At 40.5% G+C, this 20,961-nt stretch overlaps 1 protein-coding gene across 8 annotated transcripts in view; it reads right to left on the bottom strand.

The window, feature by feature from the left end:
• Window positions 1–20,961, bottom strand: part of ATE1 (arginyltransferase 1) — a 75,348-nt gene that overhangs the window by 16,893 nt on the left and 37,494 nt on the right. For 6 of the 8 annotated variants that reach the window (XM_083741398.1, XM_083741402.1, XM_083741401.1 and 3 more), the window contains one exon: window positions 20,234–20,333. The exons of 1 other annotated variant lie outside the window; for it this stretch is intronic. In XM_083741398.1, coding sequence (XP_083597524.1) covers window positions 20,234–20,333 — 100 coding nt within the window. Of the gene's footprint in view, window positions 1–2,010; window positions 2,125–20,233; window positions 20,334–20,961 lie in introns of all 8 variants that reach the window. One more of the 8 variants, XR_014564932.1, reaches the window with a different exon arrangement.

Raw genomic sequence — 20,961 nt, 5'->3', positions numbered from 1 at the left:
CAGTAAGAGAGAGAAATGTTTCTATCTGAGGCAAAAGGTAAGAGTACCCTCAACAAATCTGTAGTTTGGGTTGTACAGTACAGTGGTACCTCGGGTTAAGAACTTAATTCATTCCGGAGGTCCGTTCTTAAACTGAAACTGTTCTTAACCTGAAGCACCACTTTAGCTAATGGGGTCTCCTGCTGCAGCTGCGCCGCTGCTGCACGATTTCTGTTCTCATCCTGAAGCAAAGTTCTTAACCCAAGGTAATATTTCTGGGTTAGCGGAGTCTGTAACCTGAAGTGTATGTAACCTGAAGCGGATGTAACCCGAGGTACCACTGTACTGGATGTGGGACTGTGTAGAGGTTCCTAATACCCACCATCACACTAGCCTATCCTTGTTTTGTAAGGAAGGTATATTTTAACCAGGGCTGCATAAAGCGCACCTTTCTCTGCTCCCTTGTTTCCCCTCTTCTCCCCTGCTGCGCTCCTGCGGTGCAATGCACCCAACCCCACCCCAAAAATAAATTCAACCATATTCTCTTGTCACTAGTTCCCTTTTTGTAAAAGATACACTGAAAGCAAAACACTTACATGTGACATTAATTCAGGCCAATGTAAAGCGTGGCTGTATTTCTGGAGGCATGCTTGGCAACTCTGCCATAAGGTTCCTTAATTGAAGTATTCTCACTCTGCCTTGCTATGTGTTCAGGTTTCTGTGCTAAAACCAATCTCTGGACTTCTGTTCCAAGGCAAGGCCAAAGGTTTTAATGAAACTTAAGTCTGAAGATTTACTTTTTAAATATTTTGGAAAATCTGAGGGATTTGGTGAGTATTTGAGATGAAGGAGCATCAGCACAGTTTGTTTTCACAGACTAAGCCAAATATGAAAAGTAAAAGCTCCGAGGAAAGATAATAGTTTCAAAAAAACAAAGAAGGTCAAGTACCAGTAGCACAGAACAAACAGAAAAGGTTAAACACACATTTAATTCTTTTATCAGGTAAAGTGTACATCTGTGTTCTATTTTTCCACAATAACCCATTGATCTTTTATTAAAAGCGAATTAAGGCAGCCTTCATCTCAGTTTCCAGCCAGCTGCTTAGAAGAGGAGCCCTAACATTACATAAACAAAATAACCCCAAATTATCAACAGCAATGCATTAAGGCAAAGGCAGCGCCGTCATATGAGAGAGACAGAGAGAGAAGGAGAAAATGAGCCAGCCTAAACGTTTATTAAATTCAGCCTTTTCCTTGAAAGGGAACACCAATGGAATCCCAGCAGCCAAGTACTACAGCAGACCCTTGCTCCCTGATTTCATTGCATAAACAGAGATAGGCATTATCCACCCCCCAGGAGAGTGCTTTGCAAGTGAGTTCTGCTACTCTGTTTTCACAAACTGTGTTTAGACTGCACCACACAGAATAAAAATAATAAAAGAGCCGAATCAGAAACAACAATGATGATAGCCCCCTTCAGGCATGCATCCCATAAAGAGGAAATTAGGTATAGAACGGTGATGCACCAGTGGTCGTGCTGCTGACATTCATGCATTACATATGGATGTCTGCATGGGAATGCCTACATGCATAGAGAACTTGAAAGGTTCAGTTTTATGTCTGAATCAGTGCAATCAATTACTGCTACCCAGAGCAGAGAAGGGGGGATTTATATAGGTGAGGGAAGGAAGACTGGGCAGCAGCAGCAGCATGCAAGCCCATAGGCTCCTCCTAATAGCTCAACTGGGTGTACTGGGGTAGGAGAGTGAGAAGACACCTAAAACTGATTAAGTAGCTTCCCTGATAACTTCTTAAGATGCAGTGATTCTTAGTAGTATTAGCATAAACATAGCCTACTAGAAACCCAATAGAGCATTTTTCATCCTTGTGCACCATTAATGTTCTCTAAGAACATGTACAGACAGATTTTGTATAAAAGGGCAAAATGCTAACGGCAATGTAAAAGAAAGGTAGACAGATTCCCTATTGTTTTGAAGACGATGCTATTAATCCTGTTTCTGCCAAACTGACCTCTTCTTGGGAGAAATCTGATAGTGTAGAAATTCTCATTTCCTTTTCTTTCTAGCAGGGTAGACACCACTGGACTATTCAATTTTCACTAGCTCTCCGGAGAACCCTAACAAGCTGTGCCCAAGAAAAAGAAGGGAAAACAGCTATTATATGTGCAGCACATTGATTTGAAGAATTTGAACTGTGCACTAGAAATGAAACAACAGGCTTCTAAAAGTTGTTTTAAAGTGTATTGCCTATAACAGATATAAACATTCTTGGTTTTTGTACAAGCTTTTACAAGCTTACAAAAAGTATCAGTGACTGCCATGTGAACTTTGTGTAAAAACAGTCTTAATAGAAAACACTGAAACAAGAGCTGGAAAAGACCCGTTAGGTCATTTTGTCCTGCTGGGGTAGGAAGTTCCCTCCAATAAGGTCTCAATTTTTTCGCAGTCTGATCCATGAGCTGTAAACATCCCCAAAAGGAACTTCCCCCACAACACAAATTCTATTCTTAGCAAGCATATTAGGATCCTCCACCCCAATTTCAGCCTATCCTTCACAGTTTTATATATTGCATGACTCTGAACTGCTTCTTCCCCAAATGAATTCCTTACAAATCCAAATAATTTACATTTCATTTCAGAAAGCTGTAAACTCATCTTGTATCAAGGATCTTTTAAATTCTGCTTGGGGTGGAGTCTGAACATATAATGAAAGCCAGTCTTCCCCAGAAGCTCCCCTTCACCCCACTCTGCCTGCTATGAAGATATGGACCTCAGAAAAAACTATGCCATTGCTTTGTGACCTATTGGCTCTGAAAACAAAGAACACAAGTCGCCTCGTTCTAGACTTAATTTTAACGGACCAGCAGTGTGGCTTTGAATATATATAACATGCTTATTTACTTTCCTCAATTTTTAAATTAGCCTGATCAAAACTGGAAACTTTTGTTATACGCACTTATCTTATTTTTACTGGAACGTTGCTTATTTGCTTAGTTATATTTATAGTGGGTTTTATTGTTGTTAGCTGCATTGGGCATTTTTAAGGGAAGGTGGGATACAAAGATAATCAATAATAAAGCAAAGCTCAGGGTAGCTTCTTGTTAGAAATCTTGCCTTAACTATATGTTAACATTCAAATCTTTTATTACAGTCATACCTCGGGTTACAGATGCTTCAGGTTGTGCGTTTTCTGGTTGTGCACCGCGCCAAACCCGGAAGTACCGGGATGGGTTACTTCCAAGTTTCGGCGCTCGGGCATGCGCAGACACACTAAACCGTGCTTTGTGCAGAAGCGTGACCCACGTGTGCGCAGATGCGGCGTTGCGGGTTGAGAACATGCCTCCTGCACGGATCACATTCGCAACTCGAGCGTCCACTGCATTCAGATTTTTTAAAAACTGACTTTTACAAAATTCTAGTTCCAGATCTCCAGTGGCAAACAAAGACTGAGCAAAACAACTCAACCTGACCTGAATGCAAGTTTTTATTTATTACATTTTTACACTTCCCTTCTTCCAAGGACATTGCATGTTGTCTCTCCCCCCCCACTGGTCCATCTTTTCCTTTCAGGACAGCCCAAGATACTCCCAGAGGATAATCAGAGAGGGAATTTGAGCCTGGATCTGATCAGTCATATACAGTGGTGCCCCGCAAGACGAATGCCTCGCTAAACGAAAAACCCGCAAGACGAAAGGGTTTTCCGATTTTTAGCAGCTTCACAAGACGAAAGCCCATAGGGAAATCTCCGGGGACAGCGGGGAAGCGCAACGCGCCTTCTCCTCTGTTCCCGGACCTGTCCTGAAGGCTTGCAGTGGGAGGTCCGGGAAGAGAGGAGAAGGCGCGCAGCGCTTCTCCTCTGTTCCCGGGGTTTGCGGTGGGAGGAGGGTTTTTCCTCCCCACCGCCAACATTCCCCTGCGGGGAAGTCCTGCAGGACTCCCCAAGCTGCGAATGTCTGCCCCGCACGAGGGGCGCTCTGCTTCAGAGCGCCCCGCGCGCCGGGCAGAAGGCTGCTATCCGCAGCCTAGGCAGCCCTGCGGGAACTCTTCTGAAGGCTGGCGGTGGGAGAAGGGCTTTTCTTCCCACCGCCAGCCTTCAGAAGGCTGTTCTGAAGGCTGGCGGTGGGGAGAAAAGTCCTTCTCCCCCCGTCAGCCTTCAGAGGAGGTCCGGGGACAGACTGTCCCCGGACCTGGTCTGAAGGCGGTCTCCCTAGGAACGCATTAATTGATTTTCAATGCATTCCTATGGGAAACCGTGCTTCATAAGACGAAAAACTCGCAAGAAGAAAAAACTTGCGGAACGAATTAATTTCGTCTTGCGAGGCACCACTGTACTCTGTTTCAAGATAAGTCAACTTCAAACCATGGGTTTGGCCAAAGCTTCACAGCGGAGTGAAGATTTGAAACTTTTGTTTCCATAGCCCTGGTTTGATATTAACCACTGTACAACACTGGCAGATTGAAAATAACTGCTTAACAAAATAAAATAAAATTGAACAACCTCAGTGGGAAATATTCAAAAATTATGAAGAAAAGAGTAATATTCTGCCAAGTCAGGCTTGGTACTCACTCTGATAATGATAATGCTAACCCTTGGAGAAATAAAGTTACTGTATACGTTCAGGGTTTTTGTACATTTTTGATGCTGGTTGTGGTATGGAGCAAAATGTCCATTATGTATAAGGGGGAAAGCTTCAAAGCAATCATTTTGATTATCACTGTTTCAATAGAAATGTAATAAGCAAAAAAATAATAATTGTATTCCTCTGTATAATTCTTTAAGGCAGTGAATTATATGGTCTCCTTTTACTGATTGAGAGCCGAAAGCAACTGGAAAAGATAGAAGATTTTGGACACACATCATGAATGAAGTGGATCAGAACATATCTACAAAAAGTGTTGAGATATTCCAGAGAGAGCTGGGGGAGTGAGACATCCCAATGGCTTATTGCTAAATGGGCTTACTTTGAACCAATAAATATGTCCCATATTTATGAGACTATCAGGCAATAGGTTTTATAAAAGACCTAAAGTTATCTAAAGTGAGAACTTGCTGAAATCTTTCAGGAGCTTTAACAGGAAGAATTATAAACAATCCATCATCACACTATCATAAAGGTCACTACTGAATAATTTGTCTTAAGAATTACAAGGGCCAGAGAAAAGTAAAAACTCTCAAAATAACTTTTAATGTTTCACTCTGGGCTAAAACAATGGAATGAAAAGATTATGAAATAATCCCTACAGGACCAATAAACATTATTTAGTCTACATCAGATTTTGTACCTTAGCTCCAGACTGCTGATGACAGAAATAGAATGTTTATGGATTTTCTACTGAGGTTAAGATATCTGAATGTTTATCCAAAACTTAAATAATGTCCAAATGACTGACAGGTATCAAAAGAGTTCTCATAAGAAACCAAATATTACAAGTATGCACACACTCACTGGGGTCAAATAAAACAAAATGGGTTAATCTTTGTTTAAATATCATGTGCCTCTGATATGGTTAGGCTGCAATCCTAACTACAATGACATGGAAATAAGCCTCACCGAGTTCCATGGGACTTACATCCAAGTAAAAATACGCAGGATTGAAGTCTTAGCTTCTGTGCATCGTCTCCTTCGTAAAATGAATCCATAATACAAAAAGGTCTAACTCTTATAGTTCCCATTCCTTTCTTCCCCAGCAGAACCACTTTGCACTGACACACATAATCTGGTCTGGAGTGCCTCCAACCCTCTGAAGTAGTTTGGTAGATGGGAACAAGCCAGTGCAGGAAGTGGAAGCCTCCTTGTTTTAAGCCATTTCCACTCATGGAACTGAATACCACCACATATGCTTGCAGCCCTGGAAAGCATACTACTGAACAGCAAATTCACAAATTTATTCTGCTTAAAACCCCCCAGCATGCGATTCTTTTGAGACATTGGTTCCAATATGTCTAACATTTGTTTGTATGATATACTGCTATATTAAACTTCTTTTAAGATATACTAAACTTACAAGCCATTAATTTTTATAAAACATTTTGAAATGTTGTATATATAATGGCTTCAGAAGGAAAGTAGATCAGCTTAAGGCACCAAAATAAATCGTATGTTTAAAAAAGGTACCATTTCAGTTTAAGAATCCTTTACTTAGAACGAGGAAAAGAGATGTTTTACCGATGTGCAGAGATTATATATTATACTTAAAATAGATTATGACCAATGGATGTTCCATTAGGGCAAACAGGGCACTGCTCCACCAACCTCAGCCTGCTATCCACAAGCCCCACCACCTGCCTGCATCCTTATATACTGTGACCGTGGCTATCAGCTACCTCCTCTTTAGTCTCAATGTTACCTTCAGCAGGGAGGATGATGGTGACAAAACTAGCATTAGTTGGCTGTTGCTCCACCTACTGTTGGCCTCCATGGATTCTACCCTACCAGTCCCAGCGGGCAGCAGCTGCCACCAATTTTCACTGGGAATTCATGGGTGAGAGAGAAGCAGAAATAAAGTTGTAATTACATGAATTCAGTATCAATAAACTAAGACTTTTTGCTAGAGCTTTCCTTACTATCAATTGCTTTCACATGAAGTGTGAACTATTCAACAATAAAATACATTGGGCTAGTGGAAAAAAACACACCTTTCTCCAACAAATTCTCCTCACATTAATGGACTTCTGCATGCCTCACAAAAGACTGCACAATTTTCAGCACAGATATTTAAATTAATAAAGTGCAAATCGTTCATCCCCCCATCCTTTGTGCTTCTGAAGCTTAACAGCCCCTGCTTCAAAACTGTTGGAAAGAAAAAAAGGTGGGTTATATAACAAGCCTGTCAGAGCTCAATCCTACTGAAGTGTGTTCAGAAAACATTCCCAATTGTTACATTCTTACAACACATTTTGTTGGCTTAGATTGTATACATTTTAAAGTTGTTTCACTATGGCTTTCCTAAAAATAAACACTGCATTTTTAGCTTATCCAGAAACGACTTTAAAATATATATAATGTAAGATAGCAAACTGTGTTGCAGCAATGTAACAATAGGGAAAGCAAAAAACAACAACACAACCCTCCAGCAAAAGCTTTAGGGTGTGGGGAATATTCAATCCAGTTATGATGAAGTTTGGGAGGCGTCTCAAGTTGGGTGGCCACCAAAAGACAGAAAACACACCACATGTGCTTCTATGTGTGTCTGTGTGTGTATAATTTAGAAATCAATGGAATAAAATTATTACACATCTCCCCCCTATCGGGAAGGACTGTAAGCATGTACCTGCTTTGTCTGCTATCCAGTTTGCTAACTGTCAATGTGCAAGATCCCTGTTGTCCCTTTCAGCCAAATATGGACAGGACAGCCCTTCAAACAGAAGACTATCCTCTGCAAAATAGTTCACACAGCCACCACAGTCTCAAGAGCAGCTAAAAGGTATCCAAGGGGCTGGACAGTGGCAGACTTTGGTCTTTCAAATTTTAGCGGCACCCTTTTAAAAACTGCCCGAGGAGGCGTCACTTAATTATTTAGAAATGTGTGCTCTGCCTTCTAAATAAATTTTATACAGCATCTTACACCAAGTCTATCAATAATATAACCAGTAATGTAAAAGATGAAAAGATGCAATTTAACAGATAAAAGCAGCATCAAACTTTGCTGTTAGAAATACTTTTTTAAAGCATGGGAAACACAACTGGCATCAAAGCGTTACTAATCAGGTTGCCAAACAAATCTCCTTAAAGACAGCGTTCTATGAAATTGGACAATACCTCTCTCTGGTGGTAATCATCACCCACCATGCCTTAGTTGGCAGAGACACCCAGAAAAAAAAAGCTCTGAATTTTACCACAGTGAGCAAAGAGTTTGATACTCAAGGAGGATTTTGAAGATCAGCACCATCAATTTGGAAATGGATTTGGTAGTAATGCAGCTGCAAAAGAATTCGTAAAAGCATCTGCAATCTAACATGCTTCAAATTAACGGTAGCTTACAGACTGTGTTAAAAGGCAAGCCTGTCCACAACACAGAGAAAGCAAACCTGATAGTTACCAGCACATGGAAAAATGGGACACGGATATTTGTGTTGGACAACCCTTTCTAGAACAACTTAAAAACAGATGATTGAATGCAGGCTCTGTGTTCTTCCTTTGTGGTACTGAAGCCCAAGTGCTATATTTTCTGTAATAATAATTATGCAACTAACTTCTGGGGCTTACAAAACAAAGATGGCAATCTGCCAGCCTCTCCACTATAAGAAGGCATGCCACAATTTAAAGAATGCACTGAAAACCTTTTGGCTTTCAAACTTCAAAACTATTTGACAAACTGCACACGCATAAAACGCTTAATATCCCCACTGGTTCTTTTGTTTGGCAGCTTTTTTTGTACAACATTTCAACACCGTGTGGGATTCTAGATGCTGTTGTTGGAAACAAGGCACCATGTGGAATCCTACCCAACTCTATGCAATGTTGAACGATGATAAAGTACATCTAGGAGTTACCAGTTATTGCTACTGACATTTTCCTTTCAAAACAAGCTGACTGTGTCAGAATGGGTTCAACTGCTACTCTAATATATTATGAAATAACACCTACAACAATTTCCCTGCTCTCATCCAATTAGAGATTGTATCAGGTACTTCAGCATGGAGGAAAAATGCACCCTGGATTTGTTCTAACCCTTTTTAACCAGCTGCTTTAATATAAGGAGGTAATAAGTAGTAAAAGGTAAAGAGTAGCCACTGAGTACCCACCTTCAATGACAGGAAAGAAAAGCTACGCATGCTCTGGCAAGAGTCACCATTTAAATTAAATCAGCTTTAAGCTCAACTCTCCAGACAAAGAAATAAAAGTTATGTTTGAACAGGAACAAAGTTTTAGCTATGATGGTCATCAACAATGGCTATCCCAATTTTACATGCAGCATTTCCTGCAATGTGCCTGCAATGCAAGTGTTTTATTACACGCTGATATGGCTGGGGTAGCCAACGGCAAAGCCTTCTCTAAAGCCTCCTTTGCTGTAATAGGTATAGACATTTTCACACATACCCCTATTAAATATATATCCCACCCTTTCACCCAAAGGAGCCAAGGGTGGCAAACAACAAGTGATACCGCACATTAAAATCATCCTAAAAACAGTTCAAAAAAGACTTCACATTTAAAAGCATACTGAAAGATAAAGATCTTCAGTAGGTGCCAAAAAGGCAACAGAAGCAGTTGCCTGTCTAATATTCAAAGGGTGGGCATTCTAAAGGTTAGGTGACACAATCCTGAAGGCACATTGTGCGGAATGGAACTCCTGATAAGATGGTATCTGTGAGAGGCCCTCACCTGCAAAGCACAATGTTTAGCTGAGTATATAAAGGGTGAAATTATCTTTCAGGTATCCTAGTCCCAAGCTTTACAGGGCTTTATACACCAAAAACCACGTACTGTATAAATGTTAAGGAGCCTGATGTTATTCAAAGCAATAGCAAAGACTCCTGAGATGATCTACAGATCAATTACTGTATACCATAAAGTGGAAAAATACTTTAGTGATGCAAAATTTGGCACATTCTAGATTGAATTCACACTTACTATGACCAACTACAAAAGTATTGAACAACTGGGAGGGCAGAGTCTATGGACTGAAATCATGCAAGAACATGGACAGTGAAGACCATTCTCAGTACAACATCAGTCAGGGCTACGAAATGTCCTACGCTTTCTTGTGAAGTAGGCTATATAATTTAGTGGGAGATTGCCCAACAAAGAACTGATGCTCCAGGAAAGATAATTTATATTTATATAAAATGAATGGCACATTTCTAAAGAGCACCCCTCTGCATGCTTTGGCAGAGTAAATCATAGCACTCTCACAAGCCATTATATGAGCTGCCCTCTAGTTTTGATCTAATTCATGGCAATCTTCTTTGTGTTTTGCTGTGATTAGTGAGTGTGTAACTACACCAGAGCATGAATTAGACATGATAAAACTCTCCCTAGTGTCTCATTCAAGAACAGTTTGTCTCGGGCTTGGGAATCTGGAATTAATCTTTCTGGCAGCTCTCTTTGACAGCAGTAGTCAAATCACCCCTAATAACTCAGTGGCTATTAACCCCCTTCCTTTCCCTTCCCCCTCAACTGACTTTATAATCAAGCACACCAAGATTTTAAAAAATGGAAGAGTGGAAGTTTAATGTATTATTTCAATTGATTATGTGTTAGATTATTAACAAATTAACATTATACATTTTATATAAAAATATATTCAATGCACTGCCTTCATGACACAGAATGTAAACTTCCATCTAGTCTGACTTAAACGTATGTTATTAACATATATTATTTGCATACAAAGCAGTGTGGAAATTACATTTTCCAGCATTAATAAAGAGTTAAGTGTATATGTCTATGGAAAGCATTCATTACCTATAATCATGCTTCACAGTTATTGCAAGGTATTGCAAACCTTATTGCCTGAAACTAGATTTTGGCCACATGCTACGTCAACTGCAACAGATCACCATGGAAAATCTGAAAGGAACTGACACTTCACCTCATATGACACAAAGCTGGCAAGGTCTGTAACTCAAAGTGGGCAGAACAATGCAAAAAATTTAGTGGGACATCTCCAGGGGGTTTTAAAAAAATGAAATAGAAAGTATTGTATACTACTGTAGAGATTGCCTATGTGTCTTATACACATGAACATTCAAACTTGGACAAGCAGTAAGCAGCGCAGCACTTGCTCACTATGGGCAGTATTCCACTAATTTGGTGTGCACAGGGATTCCCACTAGTGCACCGGGACTTTCCTTCCTCTGCATCCTATCCCACTCTCATCCCCAAATCTGCTGCACAGGGAGGTTTATTCTGTTAACAAAGCAGAAATGCTTGCACTGATGGCACCAATTCCTTAGAGCCACCCTGAATCCCACCCAAAATTTCTACTGTGCTGACTTGGGCAAGTTACTATTTCTCAGTTTAATACACCTACCTCACATGCTAGGAATCTGCTATATTGAGACCTGACTTAAGTACTTGAGAAGCAGGGAGAAATCAAAAACAAAGAAAGCCATCTATGTTTTCTAGCGAGAGGGCATGTAAGAGAGAGCTTTGCTTCTACCCTTGAAAGTTACCTTTTGCTTCTGTTAACATGTAACCAACAGTGCTTTCAACAATGTACTCAGTCATCAACAGCGACAACTTCCTTGATCCTGCTGCCTCCTAATACAAATGGAGCATGAGACTCATAGGAGAGGTGGAGCCTCACATTTCACAGCATACAATGCTGTTAGTGATAAGTAACAGAGTTCCTTGAAACCATCACTGAAAGGTAACATCAGTATCACAGTGTCAGCAGCAATATGCCTTACAATATGCAGGTGGTCTTTAAAAGAGTAGCTGTGAAACTTAAAACATTAAACATTAAACCTTGTTTTTAAGACATTCGGTTAGCACTAGATGCAAGTGACAGAGAGCAACTGCAGCTGCTCCAAATTTGCCATATCTGATTAGAGTTCTCAGTTTCCCCAAGCCAGGCAATCAGTTTGTAGCATCTGGAAAGGAATTCATTGAACTGCTCCAGCAGGTCTTAGTAGCCCTTGTAGGCCAATGCATAAGCTCTTGGGCAAGGAAGTTCCAGGTTCCAGGGCAAGAGAACCATCAGCAAAGTGGTTTTTGAATTGAACTCTTCAGTATTCATGTTGGGATGTGTGTGTGTGTGTGTGTGTGCACGTGCGCACACGCACACATAGGATTGGCTACAAATGTCCAGCGCTGTAAATAATAGCACGGAGGAAATGTAACAGAGGATTCCTCTCCCCCCCCCCCCCAAAGTAAATGAAGAAAGCAATACCGGTACTTCTCAACACCAACTCCACACTGTTCAGAAGAAATCATCCTATAAAATGGAAATCTAGGCTTGGCTTTCTAATTGCTCTAGAATATATATTCCCATACTTCCAAAGATCTCATTTTCAGGCACATGGACAATTTATTTGTTCTAATGCAAAGCGGGAGGGGGGGCAGATCTGAACAATATATCAGTTTGCCTGAGAAATGCAACAAAACCAGTGTTAAGGGCGGTAAAAACTTTTAACTGATTCAGCCTTTATAAATCATAGTTTTAAAATGCTAACTTTATTTCATGCTAGATCTTGTTATGCTTTATTTACATTCACTTGGCATAATACAGCACATTCCGCATGCCACTCAATCTCCTTGCAACAGGGAATGGGAAAATGACTGCTAGCTCTAGCTCTATGACTGGAGCTCTAACATATTCCTATCACATGCTCTGCACAGGTGCATGACCTATTTGGCCCAGCAGTTATGGAAACTCTTCAAGATTGAATGGCCGGGGAGAAATATGCAAAATAAAATGTGAGTTATAGAAACCAAAGAAGATAGAAACTCTTTTGAGTTTTTACATTTCTTTGATCTGCTTCCCTTAGAGTCTTAAAAGGGAAAAAAGAAGTGGTGCAGTATTAATTAGTACATATATATAGCTGTGGGTGCAATGTTCTTTCAGTGTTGCTCTAGAACTTATTTTACGTTGTTTGTGAGTCTGCTAAAACGAATCGCCAAGACAGAAAAGCAGATGGTGTTGAGTGTAGGAAGTTCCCTAGCTCAGCACTGGATCTTTCGAATAAATGTGCCCCTGCCCAAGCCACCGCTGACAAACTCAACAAAGAAAAGGAAGCATCAAAGCTTCATTTAGAACAGCTCGTCTTCAGTGATGCAAAATTTTCAAAGAGTCGCTTTCAGAATATATATAAAAAACCGAAGTACTCCGCATTATATGTTCTGCATTTATTGGCGCACTGATTACCTGAAGACATGGTGAAATAAGAGCATCTACAAATCAACCGCGTTATATCAATGTGACTATTGCTACTTGTCATTCCATCTATTTGAAGCATCCATAACGAAGCAGCTTAATCTAGATAGGTCAATGAAGACAGTGGTCTGGTGAGCACACCACTGGCAAGCCAAACCTTGACCTAGAACAAATGTGCAGTTTCCTGGAGAAGAGATCACAGTTACTTCACACCTCCCTAGTCATTTTGCTCCTGCCCTGAGCTAAACCAATGTAAATCTTCATGTACCATGCAAACCCACCTCGTTGACAAGCTCCCTCCAGAATAACTACTGAAGTTTGTTCTTAGTTACAGCTCCTTGTTAGTTTGGAGAGAACTTAATCAATATCTAAATCAATGTGACGTATAGTCTAGCCCCCTCCACCCAATAATGTAATGTGTTACATGTGCATCTTCATTATAAATCAAACTTGTACTCTTATCAAACCCTAAAAAACAGAGTATAAGACATATTCCTCTAAAGCTAAGGTTATTAGTACAGTGGTACCTCGGGTTAAGAGCTTAATTCGTTCTGGAGGTCCGTTCTTAATCTGAAATTGTTCTTAACCTGAAGCACCACTTTAGCTAATGGGGCCTCCCCCTGCCGCCGCGCAGCCACTGCACGATTTCTGTTCTCATCCTGAAGCAAAGTTCTTAACCTGAGGTACTATTTCTGGGTTAGCGGAGTCTGTAACCTGAAGCGTCTGTAACCTGAAACGTATGTACTGTACTGACTTTGTTTCAAATATTATTTTTTTCTTTTTAAAATAGTCCTTATGGATTCAGATTGAGGAGGAAAAATATACAAGTTAAAACCCAGTTGCTGTAGCTCTAACGATTAGCCCTAACTTTCTGAGAAGAGAAACACTTCCCTAGATTAAGTCATCAATCAGGATCATGTCACATCACCACAACCTCCTTCTAGAGTAGTCTCATAAGGGTTTGCTTCTGCTTACTAAGAAATTTAACTAGCTCCTACACATTTTGAATTATGCCACAAATATCAACCAACCACAAAAGAAAGCTGTCAGTTCTATATAAGCCTCTATCATAGGTCCCTGGCATTGTCGATAAGTATCACTACTTTAGCAAATAGCAGACTGTCATCTGAAATCAGCTAAAATACAATGAGGCTAATAAAGTATCCATCAGGAAGATGCGAAGTGCCAGCTGCGTTGTGTGTGGGGTTGGCAAGAAATCTGCAATCCTTTCAGTGTTATAGTGGCAGGCTCACAAGAGAATGTGGCTAAACAACATCCTGTTGGGCTTTTGCTCTGCTGTGGTTTTCCATTTCTGCTTAGGCAGCAAAGCCAAGTTTACTGAAAAAGGTTAACTAAATTCCACAGCCAGGGAACTGTGAAAAAGCCAGAGCTCAGGGGATTTAGGCTGCCAAAGCTTGACTTTGCGGATGTGGAGCTGCAGACTACTACTGTACCATTTTTCAATGCTGCTGAATCCCTCAAAACCTAACCACAGAAAACTGGTTCTCAAGCACTGCACAATAAATACCTTCTGCTTATGACCACAGCCTATCAGAGGTATTTAGCGTAATGATTAATCACAGATGAATTGGCCTCTTGTTTCTATTCTGACATTTTGGAATCCTTTCTACTATTCTCTCTCCATCTGATATCAAGCCATGTCAGGAGAGTGAAATGGACCAACTGAAATAATTACATTTCCTGTGGCTTTTATGCAAATCTGAAAGAAGTTTCCACTAAAACACCTTGTTCAAGTAATAGAAGATTCTCTAGAGTTTTAAAACATTCTGAGATATTAACATTTTTTTCAGAAGCTATTAGTTCTACTGTACACTTCAAAGTATACCTTCTTTAAAATTTGCGGACTCAACGGAAAAGTTTTTGAGAAAGCAGACAGCTGGCCAAAGTAAAGACATTGTGGGCTTAAATTGAAACTAATTTGCATGAAAATGTGCATGCCAAGAGAGCCTGAGAAATGCCACAGGGCAAGGAAGCTGAGCTTAAAAAACAAAATGAGTATCTTTTGACAACTCCTATAAAAGCTTAAGGTTAATGAAGGACAAAACAAAAAGGTGTTCACATACAACCATATATTTTCCAGTCAAAAGAATATAAAGCAGGAGCTGTCTGATAGTACCTTTGATAGTAAAGGGACAGAACAACTTTGGAATAAAAAGCATGGGAACTTAAGTTTGGGCTATAGTTCATTGTATACGATTTTTTATTTTTGCTTTCTTACAGGAAAGTACTCAACCAAGCTATAGAGAAAGAGCAAACTATATAAGAACCAGACACAAAGCCTTGACACACACTGCTATAAATCTTAAGCCTCAGTGTTCTGATCCCATGTTTGCAATATGTACAATAATATCACAACTAAGAGGGTGGAACCAATCATGGGAGTTTTTTCCACCAGATCATCACCTTACTGGAAAGTTTATAATGCAAGATACATTGAAATTACCAGTACAGTGTCATGGTGCATGTATAAATACATAAATGCATAGTGCATGTGTAAATTAAACACACCGGGCGCTTTCAGGTTGGCAATCTGCCATCTACAGATAGCAAAGATGCTTTTCCTGACTGGTGCTAGACATCCATGCCTCATCCTTATGTGAAAGCCAGCGAGTAATAAAGAAATGACATTCACTGTCAGCCAGTAGCAGTAGTCTTCCAAAGTCCAATTAAAGTAATGGAATGCTTAGCCTTCAGACAATCCTGGCCTGCTCACTTCTATGCACAGTATTAAGTGGAATTGTTTATGAAGGATATTGACAAGCCAGAACATGTGCAGAGGAGGGCAACCAACATGAACAAGGAATGGTTGAGGAAGTTGGGCATGTTTAGTATGGTAAAGAAGAGACTGAGAAGATGTTGGATAACCACCTTCAAATATCTAAAGGGCTGTCACATGGAAGATGGAGCAAGCTTGTTTTTTCCTACTCCAGAGACTAAGACCCAAACCAATGGATTCAAGCTACAAGAAAGGAGATTCTGACTAAACATCAGGAAGGACTTTCTAACAGTAAGAGCTGTTTGACAGTGGAACAATCTTCCAGGAGAAGTGATGGACTCTCCTTCCTTGGAGGTTCTTAAGCAGAGGTTGGATGGCCATCTGTCATGGATGCTTTAGCTGAGATTCCTGCATTGCACTAGATGGAAGAGATGAGCCTCAGGATACCTTCCAACTCTACAATTCTTTGGTTCTATGTTCTCCTATTAAATCAAATAGGTCTGTTTATCACCATTATTTTTTATCTCTTTTAGGCAAGTCAAGGTGATGAAGGATAACATAAATCATTGCTGAAAGGGAAGGTTGTATACTAGTTTGCATTTTCCAACTGAATGTATTAGTGAGAGAAAATATAAAGAGCAAAAGGAATGAATCTTGAACAAAAAATTTCATCCCTGGGCCAGGCTCAGAAGAACTGGCTTTGGAGGCCATATCTACCATTTAAAATCTGCTTGCATGTGAGAAAAAGGATTGATGGGTATGAGAGTTATAGGAGTGTTGCTTCTAAGCAGAATACACAGCATAGGGCTATGCAGACAGTTTGACCAGGTATAAGGGAGCTTCCTTATGTATGGAATTAAGCTGAACTTCCTTGGAGTTTGTTACTGAGTTGCATGTTTAACTTCTAGGGTTGAAATCTCTTTTGAGTCATTCAATTCCTTACAAACACTTTACCACCAGAAGTGCTCTCTGTAGTTCCAAGGAAGGCCAATTTAGGAAGACTGTATTTCACACTTTCTGCCAAAAGCTGGATCAGCACATCTTTGTAGCATTTATGGAAAGAGTATCACATTTTTAGATGGAAAAGCCAGGTAACCACTAAAAATGCATTTTGTCAGGGCAATATTCTGTCTTGCTCAGCAGATGGAAGCACATTTCGAAACACCACTGCACTTTAGTAACTGGTGAGAAGCTCAATTTAGGCTGGAAGGAAGCTTTCCTAGCCAAACCAATAAAAAAATCTTTACACAGGAATATATAATTTAAAAGAACATGATCAAAGGATATGAAAATTACAAGTCAGGGTGGGGAAAAGTACTCTAGACCCAAAGATCAACTGTCATCAGTGATTTTTCCCTCATCAATCTATTAAAGTTTGAGGTTTATCTATTCATATGCAGGGGACAGGCAGCACATTTGCAGCTTTTCCAAAGTGGCATATGAATCATAAAAGATTTCCAAAAATAATTCTGCCCCCAAGCAGCGATCGTTCTTGAACATGAACCAGCCATCCTTATTTTGAAATAAGTTACTGGCAAAAGTAGTGCTTCCATTTGTACTTCAAGGCAACTGATTTTCCCAACACATTTAGATGTTAAAGATGCAACCTTAGTTGCAAACTTGATTCACAGATACTATCTGACTGAGGAAGCTATTTTACTTCTTATCAGGAGCCAGTCCTATCATAAAAGGAAGGCAAGACAGGATGCTTCAGCCAGCAAATGTGGAGAAGAGGCAGACTTGGGGCTTAATTGCCTTGCTTGACATGCAAATGAAAAGAGCAAGTGGCAAGATCAGTGCTTTGGGTAGCATGCTGTGTAACAGCAATATATGGACTACTGGACTGGGAGAAGAATTGGCGTTCAACACGATGGTGGCAGAATTATGATGCATACATTTAAATCTGTAAATGCATTTAGAGTTGATGCTTCAGGCAGCAGAATATCTTGATGGGGAAGTTATCAAATGCATACTCTCTCTCAAACCAAACAGTCTCTCAGTACAACTTTTGATTCTTAAGCGCAAGTATTCTTGGCAAATCTCCCTTGAACATTCATATCTTCCCGTTCCTTCTAGAATCTAGAGAACAGAGACAGAGAGCATGAGCAGAGGCTAATGAGGTGGCAGAGGCAGGGCTGCACTGCTTACCCGACTTTCCAACACTGCACATTGGTGCTGGTTACTGAAGCAAGGGGTTCAGCATGGGCACATAAGCAGGAGTGTCAGATGAGTGCTGCTGAGTCCACACTGCATTGATCTCTGCTGCCTCCCCACTTCCCATCCAGTAACCAGCAGCACTGTGCACCATGGAGAAGCCAGTTAAGCAGCCTCAGGTAAAGGCACCATTTCGTATTTTTCAAATTTAGAACCATTCCATGCAGCAAACTGTTTCCAGTGTGTTCCTAAACAACGGCTAGGTGAACAACATAAACTGAATGCTATTAGGTAGCTGATAGTGTGAGTGTGTTTAAAAGGCCTGGTTTCTCTATGTAAATTTGCAACACGCACATTATTATTTTTAATGAAGCACCTTGAAAATCTAGGGAATGGTTGCGGTAGGCAGTAAGGTCACCACTAACACGGCAATAGTGAGGGAGTATTCAAGCCTTGCACAGGCTGAAACTGGAATAAACTTTTTACACTGCAAAAGAAAAGGACGTTACAAAAGGGGAAGCCTCTGAGACACCTCAGCCCTTTCACACTGGGAACGGCATCTGCCAGCTTGGGAGCCACTTCTTGTGTTCTGGTTTGTTTGTTTGTTGTTTCTACCAAAGCAGCTCTGTTCCCCAAGTGAATTACTCAGGAAGCACTGTTGTCCAGAAAAGGGGAAAAAAAGCAGTGCTGGAGGCATTACTTCTGGCCCAATAAATACACTTGCCAGAGCAAAATGGAAAGATGCCCCACAAGCCTCTTTATCAGGCTGTAAGAAGCCTCTCATACCAATTCAGGCCAACAAACCTTCTAGTGGAATTTTGCACATGCAGATTGGCAACACAGCTCAAGATAAGAGATCTTTCCCATGCCAGAGATGATCCTTGGAGGTGCAAAATCAGGGTTTAATGCATGTGATGCATACATTCCTCTTGCGGAGCTGACACCTCCATGCTTTGCAAAAATATCTTAGTGACCTTGTCTCAAATTCTGTGGCCTGCTTTTCTACTGTATGCTTGATATTCTGTTATATACATAGCTATATACAGATTTCCATATCCATATTGCAGATAGTATAAACATTTGGATTGCAATCCTAAAGAAACATTTACTGGAGAGCAAATTCCACTGAGCACAGTGCACATAACCATTGTTAGAATGTGAGATTTTCTCCCCACCCCCTTTTTTTTATTAAAAAAATGGGAACTCCAAGCCACAACCCAAAGAATAAGACATTCCTTTATATGGTGACATATGCCTAGTAAAAGGTAAAGGTAAAGGTACCCCTGCCCGTACAGGCCAGTCTTGACAGACTCTGGGGTTGTGCGCCCATCTCACTAAAGAGGCCAGGGGCCAGCGCTGTCCGGAGACACTTCCGGGTCACGTGGCCAGCGTGACATCGCTGCTCTGGCGAGCCAGAGCCGCACACGGAAACGCCGTTTACCTTCCCGCTAGTAAGCGGTCCCTATTTATCTACTTGCACCCGGAGGTGCTTTTGAACTGCTAGGTTGGCAGGCGCTGGGACCGAGCAGCGGGAGCGCACCCCGCCGCAGGGATTCGAACCGCCAACCTTTCGATCGGCAAGTCCTAGGCGCTGAGGCTTTAACCCACAGCGCCACCTGCGTCCCCTCCGACATATGCCTAGTAATCAAACATAAATATGTATTTGGTATTAATTCTTTCCATTTTCTTCTAAACACTGAGACAATAAGTTAGCTCTATACTTAGTCATCTGATGAACACTGGAATGGTGGTTCATTTACAGTGGTACCTCGGGTTACATACGCTTCAGGTTACAGACTCCGCTAACCTAGAAATATTATCTCGGGTTAAGAACTTTGCTTCAGGATGAGAACAGAAATCATGTGGGAGGCCCTATTAGCTAAAGTGGTGCTTCAGGTTAAGAACAGTTTCAGGTTAAGAACGGACCTCTGGAACCAATTAGGTACATAACCCGAGGTACCACTGTATTTCTTTACAGCAAACTAATTAAAGAAACCAAACTGTAAGGAGTTCAACAAAACCCAGAGATATTCTATAGATGTCATATGATTTCAAATCATTAAAAACATACTAAATAAGTTTTTTGGGGTTTTTTTTACCAACCTTGAACAAAATGGCTGGTATCCAAAGAATGACTTTAGGGATGCCCAAGGGTTTTGGCATACCCAGTGGAATTTCTGGTTTACTTTCCTTTGAACAGAAGATCTTTGCCCAAAGTTGCAAGCTGCTTTGAAAGTCCTCTCAGTTTTAAATGTGGTTTGCTAGGTGGCATGGGGGCAACTGTTTGTGAAACCCTAGCCCATAGTCTTCTTGGCATGTAGACCTAGTTGCCCAATTCATTGGATACCAGCCAGTAAATCTTATGCAGATAAAAATATAAAATACTCTAGACACTTGAAAGAAAACTGAACAGAAGCCAGCTCCATTTTGGCCAAGCCAAAGCAGGGAGAAGTCATACAGAACAGTCACATCAAACACCAGACTGAATTCAGAAGCATTAATAAAGTAACTTTAGCCTTACCTTATATCTCATTTTAGGGCATGAATGAATGTAAAATCCCATGTAGTAATAGCATAGGTCAGAGGCCTTTTCATGAAGTTGCCTTGTAAAAGCAATTTCCCTGTAAAAGAAGCAATCATTCTGAATGGATAAAAAGATAATACCAGATAGATGTGTTCACAGATGCAAGGAGCTCTTATAATACAGCAAACGGGAAATAAAATGGAATGACCTAAATTTTGGCCTATGTTAAAGGGATGATTACATTTAAGTAAAGAATGAGAATAATAAATGCAGAGACAGTTCCATATAAGAACCCAACAAAACCACAAACTCCTCTACTTAAGAAAGCCAATTTTGCATTTTGTCCTGCCAAGAAGCTAATCTGAAATTCAAATTGCAAGTGATTAAAGGCACCCTTTTAACAGGTTTCCTATTAATATTCATGCACTGATGTTCTATAGAAGTCTGGCCCAGTCATTGTATTCAGCGGGCTAAGACAGTACATGCAGACTTCAGAGAATTTTTAAATCAACAAGTTTCAGGAAGCTTGCAGTGAGTTTGAGTAATTTACATGCAAATATGCAGCAAGTGCTATTTTCTATATTTGGCGAGTGCTGTCTTCTGTGCTCGTCCCATTTATTTATTTGAAAGAAAAATTACAGTATTTTAGCTTTCTTCTTATTCAGTCTTGAGCCAGCAAGAGGCGAGCGGTGGTTCTCCAGCTTTACATCACTTGGAGACAGTTG

Source organism: Podarcis gaigeae, assembly GCF_964106915.1.
Source record: "Podarcis gaigeae genome assembly, chromosome: 5".
NCBI classification, from domain to species: Eukaryota; Metazoa; Chordata; class Lepidosauria; order Squamata; family Lacertidae; genus Podarcis; species Podarcis gaigeae.
Note: the sequence above shows the minus strand (reverse complement) of the source record. Positions and strands in the feature narration are given on the sequence as shown.